The following is a 25744-nucleotide window of genomic DNA, read 5'->3' as shown; positions in this document are numbered from 1 at the left end:
ATGCTCAAATATTGCTGCAGACACCGTGGTACCTGATGAAAGCGCAAATTAATTTAATCAGTCTTTGAGGAGACTCATTCATATTGGCCAAGTAGCACTGTTTATCTTCAATACTTTTCGTTGAAATGCTTCTCAGCCATCAATATCGTTGTGTGTTAATTTTGAATTTTTTTATTGTTAACAACAAAGGTGGCAACAGAAAAAGAAAGTGGTAATTCGTGACTATCTGATAATTAAATTAGTTCTTGTTCATCGGTAAAAATTTGCATTTGTAGTAAAACAACATCGTTTCTGTTCCGTTTCTTCATCACTACATCAGATATTTAACTTTCTTTCATTTATCTCCAAAAAACAAGGACATCTTCCGTATGTTTTGGGGAAAACAAGGGTTTCATATTACATGCCTTCGCGAGGAAAACACAAGTATCAAGTTACAAAGTTGGCGTGTTCAGCTAAATTGTCGCGTTTGCTGCTTCAGCGTATTATTGAATTTAAAATAAACGAAAATCAACGTAAAACACCAGTAGTAATTAATTTGTGCGTAATTTTTGGACCTTGAATTAAAATGCGACCTTGAAACATACACACTGCAAAGGGGAAAAGCCGTAGCAGACTACCGAGGCAGACACAAACCGGAAGTGAACCGAGCAGGGGTGAGTACTTATGGGACTACTGTACCAGAGCTATCAATTGCGCTCTGCACTATGTCTCACCTGTTGTCTCACTAGTTTGCTATTAAAATGGCAAATTTTTGCTGGCAGGTTCTTAAGGTCATTCCACTGAAATAGAACCTGCACTGAGATTTTTGTGAAACTTTGCCTATTGATTGTTTACATTACAGGAACTTAAATTTTGAAATAAAAATGAGTGGTCCCCATGTTCGTTTAGGAGCCACAGCACCCTCTTTATACCGAATAAATCCTTATAATAGCACATGATTGTAGTCACGATTGCTTGCTTGATTCACTTTGCCGACGATTGTTTTTAGTTCTACACTGAGAATTGGTCCATATTTATTTCACACAGAAAAATTTATTCCCCAATTCAAAACAACAGAAAAAAATGAAAGGTCACCACACTCGTTTGCGAGAAAATGACAATTTACCTCTATGGCGAGGTCCAGCGGTAAAGAAGAAGACGCCATTTTTTAATGCGCGCGCGCTAATCACGCGTGAAATTATGCGCAGTAGGGATGCGCAATGCAATACTGGGGAATGAAAATTCTAATAACTTAACCGTTGCACGTACATGCAAGCTCCTTTACAATGTAATGGACTATAAATATATAACAATAGCAATAAATTAAAACCCTCGGTAATCCTTGCTGGTCAGCTTCCCTGGATTCTTAGAGTCCTATGTAAGCTAAACGTGATTAAAACCAAAGAATGTCTTAATGAATGTATCAACTGACTGACACCAAACAACTCTGTTTTCATTCGAAATGAGTGTTTCTGCTAGGAGACACTTAGAACAACCATCTTGATTATTCCACTACCGCGCCGTTTTACCATGTTAGATCAAGAGAACGCGCAAAATATGAGCACGTATCGCACTGTGGCGTCGTATTTTGTTTTGGTCATTTGCAGGCGCCTTGTGCGATCGGTGCAGTTTTGGGATGGTAAAAACTAGAAGCCGAAATACTAGAAAAAGAGGTAGGGTAATAGTGGAATAAGGTGTGTTTATCTTATAGTTACTGTAGTCTGCGTGCTCTCCCGTCTCGAAATTGCGAAAAACTACACTATCCTAAAAGCAAGACTACACTACAAACAAGAAATCCTAGAAAATAGAGAACGTTCTATGTACAAAGATTTCGCTTGCGAAAACCAACAAATCTAAAAAATCCAAACCACTGACCAATGTCACAGTTTCCCTTTCGGGATCTAGTTATGGAATCCTTAAAAGTACGTTGATTTCTCCGTAGGAAAAAAGACAGCGGCTGTACATTTTACCACAGTACCATGCGAATCTTACACAGCCCATAGAGTACAAGGAAAAAAAAGCCACATTTTTTGCAATATTTGTCCCTGTGGTAACGACATGGCGTATGTTAGGTTTAAAGATGTTACAACTTTTCTGTACATTTTTATGAGCGTCGTTAAAGTTTCGTGCGCTAAGAGTAATGGGTAAATGTACTAGTCGCCATCGTTTTTCCGACGGAGTATTGCGCCCACTTGAAAATTGTCGCTCTGAAACCCGACTGTTTCCTAACGCTGAACTCCTGTATCAAATATTAGTAGAATTCCACTTGAAAACTAAAGCAAATGCTGCAATCTGATTGCCTGAGTGATCGTACACCATCAGCCATTAGTAGAATTCTATTAGTACACTAATGTAAAAACTGCAATCTAATTGGCTGAGCGATCGTACACTATCAGCCATTAGTGTGCAGTGGTTGGAGGTAGTCTACGAAATGGCGACGTTTTTTCCTCTTTGCAAAGTTTTGAAGGAACCTTTTGATGCAAATGGATAATTGAATCCCTGAGAAGACTACAAGAAGGACATTAACGGTTTCTCGACTTTGAAAGCTTGAAATTATTGAAAAAATGATGCGTATGCACATAACTTCAATTTCAAATGAAAATTCAATCCGTGCGATATTTCTAAGGCGCGAAGTTTAATAATACGTCGAGAAATAATTGGAAACCGTTATTTGAAGTAAATTTCAGTTAAAATTCTACTAAAACAATTAGATTATTCGCTCTCGATTTCTCTGAGGTGATAGTTGATTCGCCCTGCGGCCTCATCAACTATCACCTCACAGACGTATAGATGCATGCATTTCCTGTACTGAGTTGTTTCGTAGACCGGTAGATAGGGTATCTCACGCTGATTGGATCGAAAACTAAGTAGTTCAATTGCTTAACCAAATATATAACACAATCAAATAATTCAATCCCTCAATAAAACCGTTGCAATCAAACGCTCTTCGACCTTAAATTTGCCGTTAATGTATAAAGGCTTTATACTTCCTTTAGTTAAATAACAACACGGCGTTGACTACACGAAGTTAAAGGAGCTCAGTCACGGTATTTTGAGTTATTTTGACCGCGTACAAAATTGAAGGAAACCTGAAAATGGTAAATTACTAAGAGGGAAAAACACCAAAGAGATAATATGAAACCATAAAGGAACAAAGATAGTAAAGGATGGAGAGGGTTAACACGGATCACAAACGACGAACTTGAAAAATTTAGGCCAAAATTCTCGAGATGCGCCAACCGTGATCTAGCTCCTTTAAAAATAAGTCCTTTACACAATGTATGTACTCAAGCCTGGCTAGTTAATTAACCGTCACGCGGCTACATAAATATTTCCAAAAATATTTGGCTGCTTGGCGTGTTAAGTATTCCATAGTCTGGATGACCTTTTACTCGCTGTCTGAAGCTCTCTTGTTCTTCTTGCCGAGGATCTTCTTCAAGGACTTGTTCATGTAGTATGGCTTCTCCGGTGAGCCGTCATTTCGCTCAGAATCTTCCACTGTGTGGAACAAAACATACAAGAAATAACCCCGGTAGTATTAGCAGATAATAAAAGCCAAGTATTGCTCAGTAGAATAACTATTTTGCCCGCAGTGACAGTTCAAAAACAGTGTGCTATGGCTGATGGGTACATTGTATCCACTAGATAAGGACGATGTAGATTGAAAAGAGAAAGAGAGAGAAACGCGTCTATTTGATCTTTCTCTGGCATTCACGGTTCATAAGGAAGCTGTGAGCTGCTCAAGTCTACAGTGTATCAGTGATATGACGCAGCCTGCCAGCCAGCCAGTCAGACAGCCATAGTCGCCATACAGATAGACATACACACCTACAGACAGTCAGAAAGACAGCCACACAGACAGACAGACAGCCATACAGGCAGACACAGACGCAACTTTCCGCCTCATTTTACTATCGGTTACAACTCATTCCTTAGCTATCCCGCCTCTTTGAGGCAAATCTTAATTATTAAGCAATGTTGTAAGAGTGTTTCCAACTTCTCCCGATGTCCGTCACACACCCTTTTTTCTCTCCGACCTCCTGTACCCTTATTGGCCCCTATTCACTACATGAACCTATCCTACTCATCCCCTTCTCTCCAAACCAATGATATACTTACAGAATGAAAGGAAGATCGTATCGATGGCCATGTTGTAGACGCTGAAGAAGGCTGAAGTCACAACATACGCACCAACAACGATAATCTAGCAAAAAAAAAAAAAAAAAAAAATAGACACATTTTTAATGGATACATTGGAAACATTTTAAAAGAGCTGCCATAATAGGAATAATATAATAGCAGAATCTGTAAGGAGAGCAGTAACGAGGGAGTTATACACCAAGATCACTGCATTCCTGTTACTTACAAGACAAGATGAACAGCAGTTTAGGGGAATACTTACTATGACAGGAGCAAAGATGTAATTGAGTGCTTGTCCATCTTGTCTCCACTCGAACCAATAAAAGCTTCCAATACCTGGAAAAAGACGATCAGATAACCGATAAATAATGATACAACGAAGTCGCTAGCCGAATAAATACTAACGCAGTTACCCAGGGAACGCAGTGGGGGAAGAGCCGGTAGGCGGAACAGTGACCCTAATGCGTGATTGTCTTGGCCAGATTTTTAAGCATACCACTTTAAAATGGTGTTCGCAGGTCCCATAAATCACAACATTAACTAACAGGGATATTTAATCGGTGAAAGAGTGAAGGGATGGGAGTCAAGTGTACAACAGGGGTTCGTAACAGCTAGTTTCACAATATTCTAGAAGACCCTAGGATTAAGTTTGAGACTTGCAAAAAAACGGTAGTCGTTATTGGCTATATTACAAACCCACAAATTGACCAGCTCCTGGTTGGCTAGATATTTTAATTGGTAGAGCACTGCATTGGTATGGCAGAGGTCATCTGTTCGAACCCGGTTCAAGCCTTATTATATTTTTTTCAGACTTTATTTCGGCAACTGCCAAAGTTGCGTTCGTAACTGCGAAGATCTTTCATCTAGTATATCTTTCTCCCGCAGTTCAATTTAAGACTCTTCACTTGCTTTACCAAAGTCGGCAATTACACTGAAATCACAGCAGCGATCACAAAACTCACCCAAACCAGCCACGATGGTCAACTGGGCGAGAAACAAAACAAAGTCTGTCACTTTATCCAACACAACGACCCTTAAAAGGAAGAAAATTAAAGCCAATGAGCAAACACAATAAATGCTTGGGAATGATGTAAACATTCAATTCCTCCTCGTCGTCGTCTACTGGCATTTTTATAGTGCCAATACTTGGGAGAATTAAATAAAAGTCCACATTTCCATGTGGTGTATTTTGAAATTGTTAACCGTGGACTCGACAGTGAATATACGATCTGAAATTTTTCCTCTTTTCTAAAAATCCAATATCCATTCCGCAAACAAGGTAACGAACTCGAAATTTATTTGAAAGTTGTCTGATAATTCCGTCCTCTTAGCTAGTGGTAGGAAACCTGAAAATAACAGTTTAATAAGATAGAAAAACACCAAAGAGATAATGACAAACCATAAAGGAACAAGGATGGCTAAGGATGGAGGAGATTAACACGGATTACAAACGACGAATTTGAAAAATTGAGGTTAAACTTTTCAATACGCGCAAACCGTGACGTAGCTCCTTTGAGAACAATCTCACCTCCCATCTAAACTCACCTCACAATATTCCTCATGAGTAGGAAGAAAGCATTCTTGGCTGAGGTACAGAAGTTCTTGCCGTGCACTGCAATCTGAATCAAATGAGTTGACCAGTTACTTCCTAACTGAATAAAACTGCTGTCTCACGTATGTCCGTACGAGCAAAAAAGAAATGGTGTGGTATTCTTTGAATTGATATTTTCGTCATTACAAGTTAATTAAATACTATAATAAAGGGAGAATTCTATTTGATTAATAGAGGCAAGAAGTCCTGTTGGAAGCCAGAAGAGCCTATCAAATGAGAATTCCCCGGTAAGCAGATGAAAATTAACATAGAAATTTGAACCTTGTCAACCACGAATAAGGTTTGCGCCAGAGTCATGGCATTCCGTGTTTTTGTGAAACATTCAAAACAATCGAGCAATGGTTACAAAATTACACAAGCCTTGCGGAGGATGTTCTGACAGCATGGCGTTATCAAGAAATGCCACGTGTGTTGCTAAGCAACCTCTAACGAAAATCGTGGGTTCTTCAATCACAGGAGACGGGAAAACGCTTTGATACCCCACAATATCACATCACATTTTACTCACCATGATGTAAGCATTCTTGTTGAGGAACTTCAGAAACTTCTCCAAGCACCAGAAGCAGCACTTGAGACACCTGAAAAATAATTTGGACTAAGACACTTCCTATTTTTGACAGCTTTCAAACGGCTATTGTAATATAACTTAACGAACTGAGATGTAATGAAATTCGTGGTATAAGGTTGCATCACACTTGTTTGCGTGAAACATCATGCTCGAATGAAACTGAGACAATACATGTAGTTATCAACGTACTTTACAAGGTACTTTTTTATCTCACTCTGCTCCCCGGGCCCTAGAAAAACAACAACAACAACAAACTCATCATTAAGACCCAAACAAACGTCAAACAGCCAGCAAAACAATTTCCAAGCTGATAGAAACTTGTAAAGCAAACGGTACCTTTAAGGGTGTGATCGAGATATTCCAGAGCTGCCCTTATCAACTGTACTATGGCAATGATCAGTGATCCGAAGGCGAGTGAGCCAGTATGATATCTGGAGTATGACACACGAGGAAAGTCAGTATTTCCTTCCCATTCTACTTACTTTAAAAGTCTGCCACATGTAGAGTAGTTATCTCATAAAAGTGTAATGAGCCAATCTAGAGAAGCCAATTATTGTAGTAACACAAAAACAACTTTCAACGCTACCTTAATGTACGGAAAAATGACGCCGTCACTGCAAATCTTGGCAGGTCCTGACAAATAAGTATGATGAGGTTAGTTCTGTGCTTTACTTAATGAAATACATTTTTTTCATACTGTTCCTCAAGGTGGCTGGCCACACTTAGTTTTCAGTTATTTCCAGCACCTCTACTTTTGTCTTCCTTTGCTTCACTACTTTTTATTCTAAATTATGATCATTTTGTATGCCGATAACAGCATTTTCATTCTTTTGTAAGTACTAGTTATCTTCAAGGTAATCATTAACATAAGCTTTATGGCTTCCCTGGGCTTCCTTGCCTTATACGTTGATATTTTGTAAATACATTTATAAATGGCAAAAAAAATAATAATAATAATAAAGATATAAATAAATAAATGAATGACTGACTGACTGACTGACTGACTGAATGCATGAATGAATGAATGAATGAATGAATGAATGAATAAATAAAGCAAATAAAACAATGTACTTCAATGCATCAATAGACACTACCTCTCTTTAATAGTTAATGTTATTATAGCTTATTATGATGGTATCAAAGAATGCCAGAACTCTATATGATCGAATGGGCAGATACCCTAGAAATAGAACTACCTGACCCAGATTAAGTTTTTATTGTAACTAAAACCAAACTTGGTGACCCACCACTTGAGTGAAAATGAATTGGACAAGCAGAGAGATTTAGTATAAAAGCACCAAAACAATACTTGCAGACGTTTGTGTGGTAACAGTCCTTCGAGATTGGCTCAGAGTTTGGAAAGGCAACAAAAAGGAGTTTCCATGTGTATCTAGTTGATTTATATATTTTGTAAACCTCAAGCGCTGCTGGATTTTGAAGAAGCAGCGCTATATGACTAAATTCATTATTATTATTATGAATTATAATATAGATAGGGCCCTTTACGCCCTCTGATTGGTCAAAAACCCCTGTTTTATCAGAGTATAAAACATAGAAAACGCGTGTTTTATTGTTTTTCGTCTATATCATAAAGCAAATGAAGAAGCCTAAGACGTGTATTACACTGTGATAAAACACTCCGAAATTTGAGAACACTTGAAAAATGTACACAACACTCGCCTGCGGCTCATGTTTTCTGCATTTCTACTTGTGTTCTCAAATGCCCGTCACGTTCTATCACAGTGTAATACACGGCTCAGGCTTCTTTATTTGTTAATTATTAAAAGTTGTCAAAACTAAATTACAATGAACTATAATAAAAGAAAGAAGTGATTGGATATGTTTCAGTGTTACACTTACATGCTTCTTGTCCCAAGCCCAGTAATAAGAAGCAAATGCACCGGCCTGCACACACTGTCCTAGAGCTATGATAAAATTCATCAGCCAGAACCACCCGAACAAATGGTAGACTTGCATGCGGAACAGGTGACTGTGAAGCCGGACAGACAAAAGCATCAGCTCAATGAGTTGGCGCTATATATAGGGCGAGTGCAATTTTAAACTTAAAAATTCACTAATCAGAGTACTAGTGTGACAACTTGAACAAAAGTTGGGATAACACGGCAAAACAAAGAAAAAACAGACAAAAACTTACAAAAGAGTTTTGAGTGACAAGTTAGTCGGTGTGATATAGTATTTGTGATGCATTCATCTTTTGTATTAGCTTGAAATGTCAGTCATCTCCCCTGCCTCGCCCTCAGCCTAATACCCGGGCAGGAGATTAGGCGGAGGGGGGCGGAGATGACCCACATTTCAGGCTACTTTTGAATCAAGTTAGTTGGCTCACGCCCTGTCCAAATACGAAATGTCTGGCGGTCAAACAAGATCAAAAATTGCTTGGTGACCAAAGATTTTTTCGTTTGGACACTTTGTATGACCGTGTTTCATAAACTTTGAACGACAACAAACATTTGATCAAACACTGATCAACCATTTTGCAACTAAGTACAACATCAACATGTTTGGTCACCAAACAATGTTTGATCATGTTTGATCGGCAGACATTTTCCGTTTGGACGGGGCTTTAAACCTGGAACGACGAGTTTCATTGTAAGATCTCTCTCGTCTAGTATTACAGCTTGCATCTTACTGACTGATTAGATCTTTTAGTTCTAAACAAGTTCATCATGTATTCATCTACCATTCCCTAAGGTATATTAGACCTATGCTGTGGAATAGACTCTCAACTAACTTAAAAAACTTACCGTTTCTGTAACCTTTAAAAGACAGATCTGTCTAACTAACTTTTCGTCCAAGATAGAACACGAATGCGAGAACTGTGTCTTATGTAGTACATGACCACCAAGCTTGTTTCGTGAACTTTACTTGCAAATAACTTATTTTTTTTTTTATTTATTCATTTTGGAATTATTGTAAATAAGGTAGTTAAATTTTAGTTTTTGTAAACAGTCAAATTTTAGATGTTTAAATTTCAATAACTTATTTCATTTATTTTAAGTGTCCTCTATTAGTAGAGGGTTTTTTTACCCTCGGCTAGACTTCCTTGACACATAAATAAAGTTTTTCTTTCATTCATTCATCATCTCTCTCTACCAAGTATACTTCATTAATGTTCTTATAATAGTAATAGGACTAAGTTGAGTCCACTTTGGTCTTTAATCATAGCGCAAACCCAGCGGCCCAAAGGGCCACCAAGGAGAGCCCCATACTCGTATAGGAAATAAAAGAAAACCCATGCACTGATTTTCTCATGGTTATCATGGCTAGCGGTATTGCTCGTGGGTGCAAACGCACGACGACGACTACGGCAGAGTCGCGCAAGATGGCGGCCATACTCCAGCTAATGGGTTGATAGAGACATGCAGCCTTGGTTTATAGCATCCCTCTTTGATGTTGGACATCCATGTTATGGTCAGTTGACACCTGTCGAAACAAGGTATCCACTGACCAGTATCACGTGACCATATCGCGGGCTTAAGTTTCGAACTCATTGAGGTCACCGCTGACCAAGTGCTTGTTTTCAGCTGGATCGCTGACTCATGTCAGGTTAACTTGCTGTAATCAGAGCCAGGTTAATGCAAACCCAGGATTTAAAGTTAACCAAAGTATAAATTTTTTTGTATACAAATGTTTTTTACTGCTTTTGTTGAGTATTTTGAGATTATTCAAACTCAAAACAGAAGGCCAAACTATATACAGAAAAGCTCAACACAAATTTACAAAATTAAGATTTACAATCAAAATTTTTACCTAGTTTGACTTTATCCAAGTAGTGCTTTTGTAATTAAATTTGTTACTCACTCTTCATTTGCAAAGTCCACAAAATTACATGTTTTGTTGCTGTTTCCCACTTTGTCAATTGCATCTTTTATTGCCTAAAATAAATGATCACAATAGAAGAGTAATTAGTCGAGATCCAAACAAGTTAACAAAGAATAAGAACATCACAGAACAAAAACAACAGCCACCAACAAAACATCAGGGCTTGGTTAGTCAAAGTATGATCAAGGCTTGAATTTTGACCGACGCTTTAATTTGTTACTTTACAGTATGATTTTTTATCCTTCAGTTTTGACTTCCACTTATATCAACTTTACAAACCATTACCACTTTTGCACTAGAGGTGATCAAAGATTATTATAGGGCCTTTGATACCTTCGATTAGCAAGAAATTTAGCTGTTTCCACGGCTAACATTGAAGGAGTCACCACAGTTAACGTTATTAAAAGACAATAATTTTATTAGCGAATGTTCAAGCTTAGGCAGTCCCTTTGAATATACCCTTTGGATGGGGCAAAATCAAGAAAGAGGATTTGAGACAGGATTAAGTTGCATGTTCTCCTAATTCCAAAGGCAAGTCTAAGAGAAGCAAAGATCTTGATTAACTAGTAGCCCTAGACTGGTGTCAATCAGCATTCAAACCACTCATCCCAGAGTATCAATATTGACAACACTTACTTGAGTACACAGTTGACCATTATCTGTGTCATTAGAAACAACTTGAAACTCAGGGTCACCAGCAGTAACCAGGAAGCTTACAATGTTAAGGAAACAACTGCACAATAGGTAGCTAGCTGGGTTTATGGTGCATTGGGAGGGGTTTCATTAAGGGCCGGGCACTGGGCAAATTGACCGACTGTGAGGATGATTTTGCCTTCCAGGTTTGAACCTCTAGAGGAAAGTTTTTCTTAGAAAGAAGTTCAGTTCAAAACGTTTGGCCCGCCTATGAAAACCACCTGCCCTCCTGCTTAAAATGTCAATGAAACTCCTCAGTTGGCTGAGTAATTATAGGAAGGTGGGTGTGTGGGTGGCTAAGTAGGTGGATGGATGGGTTGGTGGGTAGGTACACTGTAAGTAGGTAGCTGCTACTTAGCTACATGTGCATGTAACTAGGTAGCTAGGTACCAAGATAGGTTGGTCAGTCAGACAGTAGGTAGGAAGGGAAAGATGGAGGCATATGGTTACATGTAAGTTTAAAATAAAAATATACCATGTTTCCCTGAGTAACAATGTATTTCAAATGGCAAAGGATACGCTAGGACGCTAACAAACCATGCAAACAAAATGAGCTGCAGCAGCCACGGGATAACAGGAAAGAACAAGGAAAATGGTATTGCAGATACAGCCCTAAAAGAAGAAGAGTTTAAAAACAAACTTCATCAGGAAAGAAAATATTAATTACACCCTCCATGATAGTCACCTTTTCATTATTACTACAGAAAAAAAAACTGTACTGAATACGCACCTGTTGGTTTTGCTGTTTGACTGCAAAACTTTCTTCAAGTAATAGTCATAGTGGGGACAAAAGGGCACTCTTGGTATGGGGGGAGGGGGGAGGGGGATGGGGGACGGGGGACAGCGGACGGGGGACGGGGGATGCAATGAAAGTATAGAAACTGACAGGCAGAGAGGAAAAGACAGACACTGACCTTATAATCACAGTCACCACAAAGGTATACCATTCTGTTTAAATAGTGCTTATCTCTTTAACATTTTTTATCTTTCATTTGAAGGCCAGTAGTCTTGAAATTACCTGCCACCCTCTTTGATAATCGCAATTGCAATGGAGATCCTCTTGTACAGAGCAAGCAGAATCAACACCAGAATTGCCAAGATTACACCAAGAATAACGGCTACAAGATAAGAAACAGAGATTACATAATCGATAAAGAATTGTTAATCATACACCACGCCACACCAAAAATACATAGTTATGTGTTAACTAATTGTTCTAAAGTTTTTTCAGGGCAAATCTACAAGTGGCATCCCATTGCACAGAGAAAATCTGGCAACACTCAAAGTTCTGTTGCCCTATTATAGACCTTTGGGCCAAGTTCTGTAGTATTTTGCCCAGACGTAGAGGACCAAATGTTGTCTAGGCCTTTCTGCAAAGGACAGGGCAAAGTGTCATTTCAGAAGTAACTAAATAAATTCAAAACAAAAGGCTATGACTTGCATACCAGGCAGCAAATCAAATTCCAACAAAAGAGAATAAAAAGCAAGGGTGTTTTGACACCATGAAGACAAGAAGCCATACTTACTCAGCCAGTACCAAGTTCTTTCATTGTTAACATAGGTGTCAAGGCCAGTGGCTACCGACAGGACTGTGCTTGTGGTGTTACCAGAGTTAGACGATAGTTCCTTGTACTTTGTCCAAGAGTAGTATATAGCTACAAATATAGCATATTACATCACCGCACTATAATGATTTCTTCTGGCACTCTCTTTTTAATATAAACCTCTCGTTAACTTTTCTTTCTTTTCAACTCCCCCTACCACTACAGTTAAGGACCAATCATAGTCATAGCCAATCATAACCCTTAGTCTGCATTTACTACAGAAAATTGGCTTTCTAAGGACCTTGACTGCATATATATACCTGTATGTGTGGCTTTATAGACCAACTTTGTTTCTCCATAAGTTTTAATATATTTGCCTTGACTTTATGTACTTTCCATTAATTAAACTATTCTCTGACTCTGCAGCCTTCTAGATCTAGAGGAAACACCAGCAAATATGTCTGCCAAAAATAAAACTGCTTAGAGACTATTTTTGCAATTTTGCCAAAAAAATAATTTTGAACTTACAGAAACCAATAGAAGTCAGTACAGCGTAAATGGTGATCCACACCAAAAGTCCAGCAATCCATCTGTAATATAACAACAAATACTCACAATCAATGTTAATAAGTATTGTCAATCTACAGTGCATCCTATCTGTAACTGCAGCACCTTGGAACACAAGAACATATATACCATATTCCTCCACAAAAAAAAGATCAAACTTTTCATGACTGAAAACTGCTACATTTTGTAAGCACAGCTGTGCTTATCATAAATAGTTAATATGTAATCTACTGTACATAGTACAATAAACTTACCTCATTACAAAGATGAACAAGAAAGAAGCTACCATGGCAATTCCCATGGCTCTGTTGGAAAGTAATAAAACAACAAATAACAATGCTAAATTTACCATCTAAGAAAGAGGAAACTGTTTTTAATCAGTAAGACATGCAGTGATGTACCTCACATCATCACCAGTTACAAAAGAGTTTGAAAAGTTTCATCATGGGATTTGTTCTTAGCCATGTAAATCACAGTTATGAGTTGGGAACCTATATATGCTAACAATATTCTATAGTTAGAACACTGAGTCGTACTAGTTACAGGATAATACAACCCTTGTAGACATTAAATAAATTAACATACATTTAAAGGAATCATACAACAAACATGAATCTGTATAAAAGTTGCATTCCTTACGCTAAAATCCAGTACCATGATGCCTGCACATCTTGAATAATCTATATAAGGCGATAGATTTGTTATTATCACAGAGACTTTGCAAATCAAGATAAGTATAGTTTACAATAAAACAAATGGCCAATTATATTAATATAATTTCTAACCTTTTTACCCAGGTTCTGGAGATTGAGCAGTGCTTGAACAGCTCTAAATTAAGAAAACATAACAACTTCAAATAGTATTTTTTTAATCATGTTATACTACACTGTATGCAGTTTCATTTTAAAATATAGTTACAGGATTGCTTTCCAGTTTGAACTGTCAAAATGCTTAAAACTTACAAAGATCCCTCCTCAACATCTGCACTAGTGATATTTGTTCCATCTGCACTTTGTAAGCTCTCCCCCAAGTTGGACACCAAATTGCCCACAACTGTAGGTATGCAGCGATTAAGGACTAATCAAACATAAGAGAAAATAATGTTAATTATTTGCTAAACAAGAAATTACATTGTCTAAAGAATTATTCTTCCCTATGTTTGTCCATTTTCAATGATCACTTATTTCTCATATAGCTTGGTAAACAATTCCAAGCTTACCAAAATCTCTCACTTTTCGTCTATTGAAGCGCTTGGGCGAATATAATAACAAGGCATCAAATTACATTTGCATGCACTAATTTGCATAAACTCTTGCTTTTTTTTTTTTTGCAATAACTTTCGAGAATTTGAGGACCTTAACACAGTTGATGAAGAAATATTCAAGCTACATAATTTTACTGAAATTTTTAAACAAAAAAAGGAATATTCTTAAAAAGGAACTCATTTATATTGGAAGAAATTTACTTTTGTTAACTATGACATTCTGTTTTGGTTTCAAATACATCAAGTTTGGTCGTGCCACGCAACATGATTTTGTTTCTAAGACAGAATCAGTCAGACCATCAGATACAGTTTGCTAAAACAATTGGCAATCGCTGGGTGTATTTGAACTACTAGTGACTTAAAGTGCCTATGAAGTAAAAAATAATTGCCACTTATTTGAAAGGCTTATCAAAGTAAAGAAGACTGGCATTTCCCTTTTTAGAATATCTTTTTTCGTTCTAGGAATATTTATGTTTTTGTAATATGCAAATGAGGAAAGTGATGATGTCATAAGTGGTTCCACTTGAACAGTAAAACACTGAATCAAGAATATCTCCAGAAATATTGGAGCAGTGTTCTTCAAACTTGGCACCACAAATGCGCATCACAAAGGAAACAGAATAACACCTTCTGTGTTGTTGCCATGGCAACACTTTTGGCTCCAGTCTCTTTCTGTGAAAAACCAAATATGCCAATTTGCAACCCTTCGAAAAGGGACAGAGGGTCATCCTGGGAACACACATGATTCCCATATTATCTTAACTCTCCCCATTAGATTGTTGGGAGTGGAAGATCCTTGTTTGAGATAAAATCTGGTAATGTTAGTTTTAATTAAAACAGGACCAGCGGCATAACTGTTGTCATGGCGATGGCACGACGGGTATCATTTTGTTTCTTTTGTGATGTACATTTCTGGTGTCAAGTTTAAAGAACACTGCTTTAATATTTCTAGAGATATTCTTGATTGAGTGTTGAACCGTTTTAGTGGAACCACCTATGACGTCATCACTTATAATACAAAAACGTGAATATCTCAAAAATGAAAAAAGATATTCCAGAAAGGAAAACGCCATTCTTCTTTACTTTGAAAAGCCTTTCAAATCAGCAGCAATTAGTTTTTACTTCATAGGCACTTTAAAGCAAGAACACAAACTTGCTTCAAATTGAAATTTGGTTCATCACAAGACTACCAATCCAACACAATTTCCCACACAATCAAGGTTTTTCCCCATGCAATTTTAAATCTTTTCTCTGCACCCTGTAAGAATATATTCTACAGTGCCTTTTCTCATCTAGTCAAAAGTGCTATAATTACACATCACACATCCTAAAAAGTAAATAATGTTGAATAACACTACATAATTTGACTACACCATGATAAAAGATTGTTAGCAACAATTTGATAATTTAATATGTGGTGTCAGACTCACTCTTTATTAATATTATTACAAAGATAAATAATAAGTTAAAATGTAGTGTACATTTTGACCAAAAAGATAGTAAAAAAGCAATAATGCTCTATTTAGCATTCATAAAGAAGATGAAGCATGAAGATGATGGTAGTTTGGAATAGAACAAAGAATGAACAAATAAGCACATAAATGCAAATAACATAAAATAACATACCATCAGCACTCTCAAGGTAATATGGAGCACATCTCTTATCCCTAATATACTGAAGTAACTCCTGTTTGTGCAGCATAAAACATATATTAACTCTCCATTGACAAAGGAAGGAATCAAACAAATTCTATTTGCTTATAAGAAAACTTTTTAGAAGAATATCGAGGATGACATTAGAAATTCATTAAGATTATGTCACTAAGAATAAATTATACCCAAGGTTGAGATTTTGTCATGAACATTTTTTGCATATTTGTGAAAAATAAAATTTACTGGGAAAAAAAATCACATTTAATGTTTCTAAATGCACTTTACTTTACTATTGAAATTCTTTCGTTGGTAATTCTTTCCTTTTTCTGACAAGACTGGACAACAACACATTAAAAACAAGTAAACACATAAGGTACATGTAATAAAAGCAATAAAGCACATGTCAGGCATTCTGATATTACTCAATGGTGCAATTTAGCACAATCAACCTCAAATCATACATCCAATCACAGAATTCATGAAAAATCGCATAATTCATAAAAAAATTGCATGATTTTAACAAACAAGTAATTAATTCACAATTTAACCGAAAAAAGTTCTTTATAGTTCTATACATCATTTCAAGACTGATGATTGCCCTTTAAGGGAGCCTAGAAAACTTTCTGCAGTCTTCAATTTTGTAAACAATCAAAGTTCAAGGTGTTTTTTGCAATTCTGCGTACTGGTGTTAGTTTTCATTCTCCAATTAATTGCCCATTGGTGCAATGCAAACAATCCTCTTCTTTGATTTGGAAAATCAGAATTGTTGATGTAATTGTAATATATCAACCACATATGATCCAAGCATTGTTATTTTCACATCCATGGCAAAATGTGGCTTCTTTAGCAGAAAATACGAAACATACATCCCATTGTCTATATATGCATATTGCAGTCCCTCAATTATTCCACAGCTATACACATGACATGCAATTTTTAATTTCTTCCTATACCTTGCCCACAGTAATGAGATGAGACTACCCAGGCATGAGACTAACTGTTTGAAAATGCATGTTATAATGTACACTGGTCTACTTGCCAGTGAAATGTCAGTCTGCATCTGCTTGTGTAACAATAGTCAAGATCGAGAAAGCCAAAGTCATCTTCTTTTAAAGAAAGGTTACTCAGCTTACTCTAAATATTTTCACATGTACCGTCACTTGCAACTGCCTGTCAACATTCGTGACAAAAACATGTTCTGCCAGCCACTGAAAATTAAAAGTTTTGACGACCAAACTTCAAAGTTTGTAACCCTCCCACTAGAGAACATTTTGGCTCCAGTTACACCAATGATCATAGCTGATTTATCTGCCATTTGACAAGACATGGCGTTTACAATAAATAAGCTAGGTAGGAATTTCAAGCAAGGTGTACCACTGTCAAGCTATTTACAAAACCAAGTGATAGTACTCGCACAACTTCATTCGTATAGGGAAGTTGGAAGAAGGCTGGGCATAGATGTGAAGACAGTATCAAAAGTTGTCGAACAATTCAGAGAGTTCAGTAGTACAGCTTCAAAAACAAACTGATTCAGGGCTTTGTAACTGCTGTGTTGACATTGTTAATGTTTGACACTTCAAGCTGCTTTTTACTCTCTCAGGCATTTTTAGCTGAGCAATCATGTTCAGACTAGTCTTTTGTGGCCTTCAGGGAAAAAACAAAGATCTTTTTCTGCCAGATACCATGCTGACAATGTTGAGGTGAACTCTTTCTTTCTTAATTGCCCTGTATATTGTAAAAGATCACAGTCAATATCCGACAGAAATTCCTCTACTGATTTTCTATCATTCATTCTGATTTGCAAAACTGTAAAAGACAAAAATGCCCATACACATTGCTGTCTTTGCTTCCCTTCAAGTGCTTGTGGAGTGGTGCCAAAACGTTCCCAAGTGGGCGGGTAAACTTTGAAGTTTGATTGTCAAAACTTTGAATTTTGATTGGCCGGCAGAACATGTTTTTGTCATGCATGTGGACAGGCAGTTGCAAGGGATGGTATCAGGTGCATAAAAACTTGCTGTTTCTGAAGCTGCTAGCTAGCTGAAGTGTGAAGTTTCAGATTTCAAAGCCTAAGGCCTCCTACTACAATACACTGTAACATGTGTATGGATGTATGTGACTAATGGATTAAAATAAATCATTTACCTCTTCAGTCGGAGAAAAATTGGTGAAATCAATATCATAATCGCACACAAGGTCTGATGTGTTGTCATATCTGAATCCCAAGGCATTCCTTTCTGGACACTTCTTTGCACAAAGCTGAAAAGAGCAAAATCACTGATAAGACATACATTTAACTACAAACTACAATTACAAATAACAGATAAGATCCTGCCAAACGATTGAGGCCTTTTGCATGAGATGATTGAGGAGAATTGATGATAATGAGAACCTATTGGTGAACAGGTTAACTGTGGGACACACACATTAAATTAAATTGACCTTGGCAGGGTTCAACGTCATCTCTAGCTTGGAAAGATCAGCTTCCAAGTACATGTGAAACAAATTTATTCTTATTACCAAATTGATCATATAGAGTTATCCACTATCTCCAGCCTGGAAAAGCCCAGACTAGACCAAGTGAGAAATCTTTTAAGTTTTAATTATGTACATACAGTAGTTCTGAGAAAGAACAATTTAAAAACTTCTGACATCAATTATTTTAAACAAAATTTTGTACTTTTTTTTTTTGTGGGGGGGGGGGGGGGGGATTGCAATTTTTTAAACAAATCTTTTTTTCCTTTGGGAAGTACACATACATTATCATGATCTGAAAACAATATGTTTGAGTAGTGGCTCAGAATCCCCTAAATGGAATTTTTTAACTTTGCAAAGAGTTGCATCTGATCATGCTAATCACAAATTATTCAAAATAAGAAAATGGGGGTCATTGAGCTCGTTTTTGAGTTATAAGTACATAAAGCTAAAATTAAGGGCATTACCATTATTGGTTCACAATAGCTGGGCATTGGTGTGGTACCATCAGTTGTTAAAAAGTGGAAGTACACATATATTGATCTGTCAAAGTGTGGCTGTTAAAAAACTGCTGGAAACTGTTGCCAGCCAACTTAGAATACACACATGAAAACAGAGCACATTACAAATTTATCTACATGTATGTATTAAATTTTATATAGTCATATCACCTGTTTTGTAGGACAGGATGCCCCAAACAGGTTAGTTGAAACTTGTGTGAGTGTAGAAATACATTCCGTTAAGTCAAAGAAAACAAGTTTGGGTCGATCCCTATAAGAAAATACACAGTTAATTAATTAATTTATTTCTATTTCATTTTTAATTGCCATTAAAAAAAGATACAAAGAAATTAAAATTATAAGTATGCAAAAAATAGGAAAAAAAATGTCAAGGGAACATAATAAAAACCAAGCAGCTTGTAAACTTATGGTTCCCTTCCAAGAAATACAAGATGACTAAAACTATACATTACTATAGTAAATGACATATTGACAAGCCATATTTGTTCACTCAAAAGAAGTAGTAATTGCTAATAACAGATGTTTTAAGATTTTTCCTAAAGGATGCAAGAGATGAAGAGCCAGTGATCTCAAGAGGAAGAGAGTTTAAAGTATTGATAGAAAATAGAGAATTACAGGATTTTAGTTCCACATAATGGTAGATGAAAGGAGTGTGCTTGCCTTGTGTTGTAACCATGGATAACTTGGTTGTTTCTTGTGAATATGTTAACAAATTTTTGAGGGAGAAGAGAGTTTTTAAAATGTAGCTACATGTAATTTAGGCTATGTTAAAATCAAGCCAATGCTGGTTGGCGGTGGTCAGGGAATCTTGTGCCTCGATGTGACATAAAGGGTTTCTCGAATCGCATGTGTTGTGCGTTCCAGCCGTGTGAGGTTGTGCAGTTTGTTTTGAGTGCCGAACAGTACGTTTGTTCTGCTTTTTCTTCCTCCCTCATTGGTGGATTTGGTAAGTATTGGGTTGGTAAGTATCTCCACTGACTTGGTCAGTGTGACGGTGTCTGGTGGGTGGTTGCTGCTCGCAGAGTTGCCATGGATACCTGTGTGCCCTGCTCAAGGCTCAATGCTCAAGGCTCACTGCTCGCCCTGGAACCGCCACCCACTCTAACAGGCACCATCCCCAAGCTCATCTATTGGCAATGAGTTTAACCAGAACATAAACTGACCAAGATGTAGTAAATGAATGTCTTGAAGTTGAAGTAATTTAAGTTAAGTTTACATTTTATACAATCTGTTTCCCAACAGTTACCTAAAATTATTGGAAATTAAACAAAGCCTGAACAAAGTAATAAACAATTAACACCCAAGTCGCTAGTGGAGGGAAGGTGCCTACGAAGCCCAGGGACTGCAACCGCAGTCACATCCCCAATGTGCTAGAACACCCGACTGGCCTGCCCAACCCGCAACCAAGCCACGAGCCCCCCACGCCAAGCCCCTTACAGGCACCCGTCACACTCAAGCCAGATGGCATTGGTGGAAAAAAAAAATGCTGAAAAGAGGCGGGGGGATAGGGAGGGAACGCCAAGAACCGCTAAACTATAATTCAATCCACAATGCCACACTAACAGAGCGATGAACACACTGTGAGCACATGGGACGACAACACATGTACTAACCAAAAATACTGCTGGACAATGTCAGCCCCAGGGCTCTCACGACCATATGACTGTTGAAAACGCTACAGAACGCACCAAACGCTAAACAAACGCTAACAGATGGCCAAGGCACTAACAAATGCCTACAAAAACGCTACTGACCAGACTCACTCCTGGTCATAAACTATGTAAAATTTCATTAAACTATATCAAACACTACAGAACACACCAAACACTAACCAAACGCTCACAGACGGCCAAGACACTAACAACCGCCTATAAAAACGCTACTGACCAGACTAGCTCCTAGTCATTAATTATGTTAAATTTCATTTAACTATAGTAAACAATACAATAAACTGTAAATCTAAATAACAGAAGAGTGTTTTTTCCTAAACTTACGCAACAATTTCATCAAAGCCACAAATATTCCCTACAAAGAGATGAGAAAATATTAGTGCAAGAGTGCAAGACACATAACAAGTACACTAGGGTACACTTTAAGTGTGTTGTGAAATGTGTTATTGCTTGATCAATAATACATTAAACATGTAGTTGCCAAAAATAATTAAAATAATGATGGAATTATCTAGACAAATTTTAGTTAAGTTTTGGCTGGAACATTCTATGACAAAGAAGAATGAGTGACAATAGTACTAAAAGTTACAGGAATATGGTCTGGGGTGAACAACAATTTACCATTCCAACTAGGGGGTGTGGGGGCAGAAATAGTCCTAGTTAGTTGTTTCATGGTACAGAAACCGGTATAAGCTCCGGTGTTATGGTAACATACTATATATGGAAAAAAAACACTGAGACTATGAGACTCTCTAAACTATGAGACTCTCTAAATTAACATATTGTCGTTACCCATCCCAGAGTAGCTAGGATGTATGTAATTACCATAAATCAGATAAAATATAATGCCAATCAATTTACAGCATACATTAAAATTTAATCACACTAACAAGGAATGTACTACAGCACTCTACATACAAGTACATTACTAAACCGATACTGTTAGATACAAACTTGTACATAATTTTTGCTCACAACACAATTTTGTTTTACACTCAAAAAAGGCTTCCAAATTTTTTCAGTTCGATAGCAGAAATATTTTTTAGTTTGCAAAAATGAAAAACTTACCCTCAGAATCAACTGAATTTAGAAGTTTGTAAGGGTTGCCTTTTACATAAGCTGCAATACGAATTTTCATAATAAATCATATCAAACTCTATACAATATTGTGCACAAAATATGTTAATTAAGGTTTTACTATAGCAATGTGACAACCTAAAAATCAGGATAGCAGACTTTTAATTTATGAGTAGACGCTCTAAGAGAGTTTACTCATACCGCAATATCAAATCGTACTTTACAACTAAGCCGATTGAACACAGTAAAGACAAATAAAAGAATCAGACTATTTTAACACAAGAGTTGTGTTAACACATGAGTGTTAGAGCACACAATAAAGCAGGTAGTCACGGAAAGGCCCTTCTTCCTTCTGTGACATTTTGTAGCTTTTTGTATAAATTAACAATGAATGAGACCACGTACGCACACTATACATGGTTAAACCACTTATGTCTGCTTGCGGTTACTTGCATCCTGGTTTGCCATTAGTTCCAATCGGGTTTGATTGAGGTTAGCTTTCACTTTGGGGTTTGGGTGACACTGTATTACAAATATATTTAGGCTTACAGTATCTATAGTTACAAAATCCAAATTCTCCTCAGCTGGCATTTCGATGGTGTAGTGGTTGAATGAATGCATCCTGAATCAAGTGACCCGAGTTCCACTTCCGTTATCTACATGTTGAGATGACTTTCCCCTGCGTTTTTTTTTTTTCTCTTTTTTTTTAATTTAAGAAGTAAACTTTATTTTGTTTCTGCCAACAACTGAATTTCAAGATTCTGACAATCGGTCGCGAAAAGTCACTGAAGAAAGAAGGGCCTTCCATATAGCAAGCTTTCGAATTCTTATCCCCAGTTTCCATCCTCTACACTTGGAATGCCTGGGACTATGACCCCCCATTTGGCAACCAACTACGACGATGACAACGAGGACAAAGAAGAAGGAGAACGGCTTGCATTTTATGACTCGGGCTTTCCTACAGAAGCCCAAGTAAAAACGTAAGCTCTGTTTAAGTGAATATTAATAAATATTAATACTGTTAAATAAATATAAATCTAGACAGAGGAGATTGACCAGGCATCTTGGGATCTTGCAGGGACATTGAGCAATGATTTAGCATGAGAGTCATGTTCAATAGTATTTCTGCATTCACGTGATTACACAACTAATTGTAAAATTCTACGCAAAACCGTTAAGATTTTAGGGCACTTCTGCATATCTAGTGATCACAACAGTAAGCTACTGTATACAGCAATCAGCTAGTAGTTTTATATTTACAACATTCCCACTTCATGTTTGTGTTAATGATTGTCTCAATCATGTCTAGTTCAGTGTAGTAGATATCGTATTTCCTTGTGGTCTGATAGTCATCTACCTACATGATTGTAAATATATATTAATTATAGATTTGTAAATTGTATACTCAATAAACTGCCTGATCCCAACCATGCATGTGTCTGTCTCCATGTTTAGACAAAGATTAATTCGAAATAGCCTAAGAACAACTTACCTACAATGCCCAAGACTACCATTCCAACCACATAAAGGACAAAGAGAATGCAACAGATCCAGTCAGTACAACTCCTAAAAGGATGAAAATTGTAAACTTAGGTCAAGCATGTATTACAGTAAAATGTAATTAGTTAGTAATAATGTATTTGTGCAATAATCCTTGTTCATGAATTACATACATGCATGTATGCTACCATTCCAGAAACCCAACAATAACAACACTCGACACTTGTTGATACTGTATGTCGCAAGTTCTTAAGATGACTTTGTTGAAGATGTCTCCGAACTCCTAACTCACTACATGTATCTACCATTTAACTCTTCAGTTCTTTCAGGTAGCCAGCACCCATATCATTTTTATTTTTACTCCAACTAGCAAACATTGTAATTTCTAACTCTGAGGTGAAATATAAGTTTTTGTTGTTTTGTTGTTAGATTGTTGAAGTACATGTATTTACTTAGTGTCTTCAGCATGTTCAGTATTTACTCTCTGTACTGTATTGTGCATGATCAGTTTTCCTTATGCAATATAACTGTGTCACCATTATATTGCTGCAGTGGAACCCCACCTAACAACCACCCCATTAACCCGGTCACCCCGTTAATACTGCCACCTAGTTAATGCAGCCAATTTATTCTGCCCCAAACAAAAGCTCAGTCAGTCATTTTCTTATTTAAAGATGCCCTTTAATAAGGCCACCCCATTAATACAGCCAGATCTTTGTGGTCTGTTGGTGACCGGATTAACGGGGTTACACTGTACTTATTTCACTTGCTTGGCTTGCCCCATGTTGAATAGCTCAGGTACACTACCAGCAAGTCAGAGCAAATGTTACTAGCATTATTTGTAAAGAAATTAGTTTTCTACAATCACCTGTCTTTGATTGGTCCATTAAATGTTGGATCAAATTGTTTTGGATTTCCTGAAAATATTTTCAATAGATTATTAAAGAGTTACAAATATAGCAACACAATTGTGTAATACATGGCTTAGGCTTCTTTATTTGTGAAATAAAAAGTAATTGCATTTGCTCATCTTGGGCAAGTAACATAATTAAATCAATACTCCAGGTTCCTTCAGTCCACTTGCCAATTTATTATTATTATTTTTTTACGTACTTTTCTTTTACTTTTTTACACTTAGGGCAAGTCTCATCCCGCAGTTGCTGATGAAGTGCTTACTGCGGACAAAACGAAATACGAAAAGCCATATGCCCTCAGTGATGGTCCAACAAGCAACTGCCAGATGAGACTTGCTCCAGATTTCTGCTCCTTTTTAAAGTGGCAAATGAATTAATAATATATGTTAAGAATCCTAAATGGCCAAGGATTGCACTATTTCTTAGGCATCATAGGTATCTATGCCTCTTCAATAACACAAGTCTGGGATAATTTGGGATGCACTTAAAACATATTTCAGCATATTTATATGAAGCCCAAATTCTGGCAACTTCAGATTACAAGACTGTCAAATCCAAATTCACAATTCTGAGAATCTCTCTTTAGACGCTCATTGCAAGTGTGAGTGGCTGCTTAACGTTGATAAATAACCACCTACTTGTAATGTTATGAGCTTTCTTGCGATGCGTTCGTTTTATGCCTATTTCCTTACAACTCCTTTAGTAGTCACATTTTTAAAACAGCAATTGTTTAATTGTGTTAGACACAAGCTTATTTATAAGCCAAGGGGAGCAGAAAATTAAGATCGAATGTGACTCCGCGCTTTCGTTTAGTTTAATATTGTGTTTGTTTTACCAAATGAAACGAGGAACATGAAAACAAGGAAGTTATTGAATGCTGGGAATCAAATTTCACAGTGCAGAATTGAAATTACGCTCAAACTGCGGCGAGTAACGAAACTGGCAAATTAAAGGCATGATTCGTTAAATTAAAGATATGATTCGTTTGAAAACAAATTCTAATGATGGCAAAGCAAAAACGAGCATTAGCCCGGGCATTTGAGCTAAAGCTAAGCTTCGACGGGACCTTATAAACTTACGTTTACAGGTCATTTCCTCCACCACATTAAAATTGAAGCCATAAAACAACCAATACATCATTATCAGCTTCCATTTGGAAGGTTTTATCCTGACAAATAATGAATAAAAGTTAAGTTATATAAGGTTTGTTATATACGTTTCTTGAGAACAAAACTTACCCCACTTTCCCGCTTTTCCACCTTTGCCTTTGGCGCCTCCTTTCATCTCAACATTATCTGTCCTTTCATCGTCGGTGTTTTTCCCACAACAGCCCATGATTGATGTAACCTATTCTGTATGCGCAATGCAGTGTGTATAAGAAACTAAGGGACTAAAGACCATGAACACAACGTGACGACATTAAAATCGGCAACGTAAATCACCCATCGAGGAAAATTTTGCGAGCAGATGAGCTATCACGTAAAGTTTTCCGCTAACATCATTGGATCAACCCATGTCACGTGCTAATGCAGAAGTCCTTTGTGGGGAGGTTTGGCCCGATTTGTTTACACGCAAAACCGCTGTCGCCATTGGTAACATGGTCAATGACGGGCAAAGGCAAACATTGTGGGCGACAAAACAAACAAAACCATTGAACAGCCTTGAACGGCTAGGATAATATATTCAGCGCTATTTCAATTCGTGATGTTTTACAGGAAAAACTCAGG

General features: G+C 37.1%; 1 protein-coding gene across 1 annotated transcript; it reads right to left on the bottom strand.

Moving 5' to 3' along the window:
• Nucleotides 1-1251: 1251 nt before the first annotated feature.
• LOC145489081 (choline transporter-like protein 4) lies at nucleotides 1252-25744 on the bottom strand. The gene is made up of 28 exons (XM_081467990.1): nucleotides 25256-25744; nucleotides 23972-24020; nucleotides 23096-23169; nucleotides 21595-21645; nucleotides 20851-20881; nucleotides 19007-19106; nucleotides 18006-18119; nucleotides 15837-15897; nucleotides 13909-14023; nucleotides 13732-13774; nucleotides 13586-13626; nucleotides 13201-13251; nucleotides 12908-12969; nucleotides 12362-12490; nucleotides 11854-11953; nucleotides 11355-11447; nucleotides 10779-10854; nucleotides 10122-10195; nucleotides 8160-8289; nucleotides 6886-6932; nucleotides 6636-6730; nucleotides 6489-6528; nucleotides 6240-6309; nucleotides 5665-5738; nucleotides 5082-5152; nucleotides 4382-4455; nucleotides 4099-4183; nucleotides 1252-3477 (listed from the first exon to the last, which is right to left on the bottom strand). The coding sequence occupies exons 1-28, from the start codon at nucleotides 25350-25352 to the stop codon at nucleotides 3368-3370; spliced, it is 2157 nt and encodes a 718-aa protein (XP_081324116.1). The 5' UTR covers nucleotides 25353-25744; the 3' UTR covers nucleotides 1252-3367.

This window comes from Orbicella franksi, chromosome 1 (genome assembly GCF_964199315.1).
Source record: "Orbicella franksi chromosome 1, jaOrbFran1.1, whole genome shotgun sequence".
Lineage (NCBI taxonomy): Eukaryota > Metazoa > Cnidaria > Anthozoa > Scleractinia > Merulinidae > Orbicella > Orbicella franksi.
This window is presented reverse-complemented; position numbering and strand designations above follow the sequence as displayed.

What these genes read in the sequence shown, in the direction of transcription:
- LOC145489081 (XM_081467990.1), bottom strand. Translation starts at nt 25,352, where the DNA reads ATGGGCTGTTGTGGGAAAAACACCGACGATGAAAGGACAGATAATGTT. An exon ending in TCATGGTACTGGATTTTAGC is followed by an intron (nt 13,252 to 13,585) that starts GTAAGGAATGCA and finishes ACTTTCCAACAG; the next exon opens with AGCCATGGGAATTGCCATGG. An exon ending in GACCATCGTGGCTGGTTTGG is followed by an intron (nt 4,456 to 5,081) that starts GTGAGTTTTGTG and finishes GTCTTTTTCCAG; the next exon opens with GTATTGGAAGCTTTTATTGG.